Source organism: Dreissena polymorpha, chromosome 12 (genome assembly GCF_020536995.1).
Source record: "Dreissena polymorpha isolate Duluth1 chromosome 12, UMN_Dpol_1.0, whole genome shotgun sequence".
In the NCBI taxonomy this organism is placed as follows: domain Eukaryota; kingdom Metazoa; phylum Mollusca; class Bivalvia; order Myida; family Dreissenidae; genus Dreissena; species Dreissena polymorpha.
Genome location: NC_068366.1, coordinates 50,551,679 through 50,553,638, shown reverse-complemented (window position 1 = coordinate 50,553,638; position 1,960 = coordinate 50,551,679). Strand labels below are relative to the sequence as shown.

General features: G+C 37.4%; 1 protein-coding gene across 1 annotated transcript in view; it reads right to left on the bottom strand.

The window, feature by feature from the left end:
- Nucleotides 1–895: 895 nt before the first annotated feature.
- Nucleotides 896–1,960, bottom strand: part of LOC127852594 (PR domain zinc finger protein 1-like) — a 1,193-nt gene continuing 128 nt past the window's right edge. The window contains exon 1 of the mRNA XM_052386545.1: nucleotides 896–1,960. This exon is cut by the window's right edge and continues 128 nt beyond it. Within this exon, the coding sequence (XP_052242505.1) occupies nucleotides 1,435–1,960 (526 nt within the window). The 3' untranslated portion in view covers nucleotides 896–1,434.

The window sequence follows — 1,960 nt, the reverse complement described above, 5'->3', positions numbered from 1 at the left end:
TATTTTCTATAACGAGGCTAAACAAATTCTTAGGACTTTGCGACACTGTCAGCAACTCAGTTTGATTCAAAATCCTCATTTCGCTTTATCGGAAACAGACCTTATTGATAAGTCTGACATTCAAAAGTAATTGAATATGTTTTACTCTTTACACTTAGTTCTATGTTCTTTTCTTTGTTTGCAATTTGTTACTGATCCCAAATGTCGGTCTGAATGCATTTGTATTTGTCGTCGTGTAAACTCAACAACAGTATTTATACACTGAGTCCCATAATTCTTTTTTTATAGGCAGTTCACATAGGTGCAACAATGCAACAATTTTTATCACTTACAAAATAAACAAGAAATGTCTTAATTCAATTAAGTAATTGATACATTAGTTAAAAAACATAAACAAATAAAAATGGTCACCGAATAACAGCGGATATGGATGGCCTAATAACTGTTCATGTGTATCTACCAGTGTATTTTAACTATTTATGCCAGTTTAGGTTGATATATTTATTCAAACCGCTTATGTTCACAAAATTGTTTAGTTACCATAGGTATTCATTAAACTAATGTTGAACGCTTGCCTTCCTTAAACCATTTGCGCAAGTGAATAGGCATTCAATGTTTCCAACTATATACACAAACTCTGGGTCAAAATTATCGTATTTATTTTTCTTGAACAACACAATACGCCCGAAAACAAGATAAAAACACTGAAAGCACGACATTTTTATTTCAATAAAGATGTCCTTTTCAATATATTTTTAACATGCATTAAACAACATATAAAGCGTATATGCTATTCAGATGTATATAATAAATATCAAGCACAAAACATTAGCGCTCTACTGCTTCGCCTATTTCGTAATAAATTATATTTAAAAATAAAAAATCGACCGTATAAAATAGCCGCTTATACAAACAATTGTGATACATGTCGAAATCTTACGTTCTGTTGTTATAAAAAGTATATGTATAAGTTACACCATACTGTATGCATCTATGGTATATACATGCTTAAGATATTTCAACATTTCATGTCTTTTTCCTTATTTCTCGTGTACGCATATTGACACACATCTATATTATAAGGCTATTTCCAAACATGAACAGTACTAATTCACGACAATTTGACAAATTTGTACATAACAAGCGTATTACTCTTCGCATTCCCTGTATAGTTTATAGCTATGACTAAAAATATTTCATATTTAAACATCGTTCGACACTATCGTCAAAAAAGGAAACACATTTCTTCGAAGGATACATGTTAACCATCAAAATCTATGAAAAACTAATTCAGTTATTATATCCATTTTCTTGAATATCCATTGTCCTTATACCATTCAATAGATTTATAAGTTGTTGAAGCTATTCACAAACATGCCGTGACATATATTGTCGAACTATCTTTGTGAGACAATTTAGTATGTGCTTGCGTTCTTACGCGCATTCAACACGTTGCAAACATGTGCCCGTTTTCCAGTGCGTTTTGAGACCACTTCCGCTGATGTACTTCCGGCGGCAACGCATGCACTCAAACGGCCGCTCATTCGTGTGCAGCCGTTTGTGAAGCCTCAGATGAACGAACTGCGTGAACGCCGCCGGGCACACCCGGCACTGGAACGGCCGGTCGCCGCTGTGGAGCCGCAAGTGTGTCTTCAGGTTCGATGTGGAACTGAAGCGCTTGTCGCAGACGCCGCACTGATGGGGGCGCTCCCCTGTGTGCACGAGGTGATGTTTTTGCAGATGCGCCAGCTGGGCGAAGCCTTTTCCGCATTCGGCACAGACGTAAGGTTTCTCTCCGGTATGGGTGCGTAGGTGTACCTTTAGGTTAGACAGCTGTCCGAAGGTCTTCTGGCAATATTTACACTCGTAGTGCATCTTCCCGCCGACCTTAGATAACGGGTAGGGCATCGTGGATGATTTCGTTTTCGGCTTCGTTCCTTTCGTGGAGAGATTCAGCGCT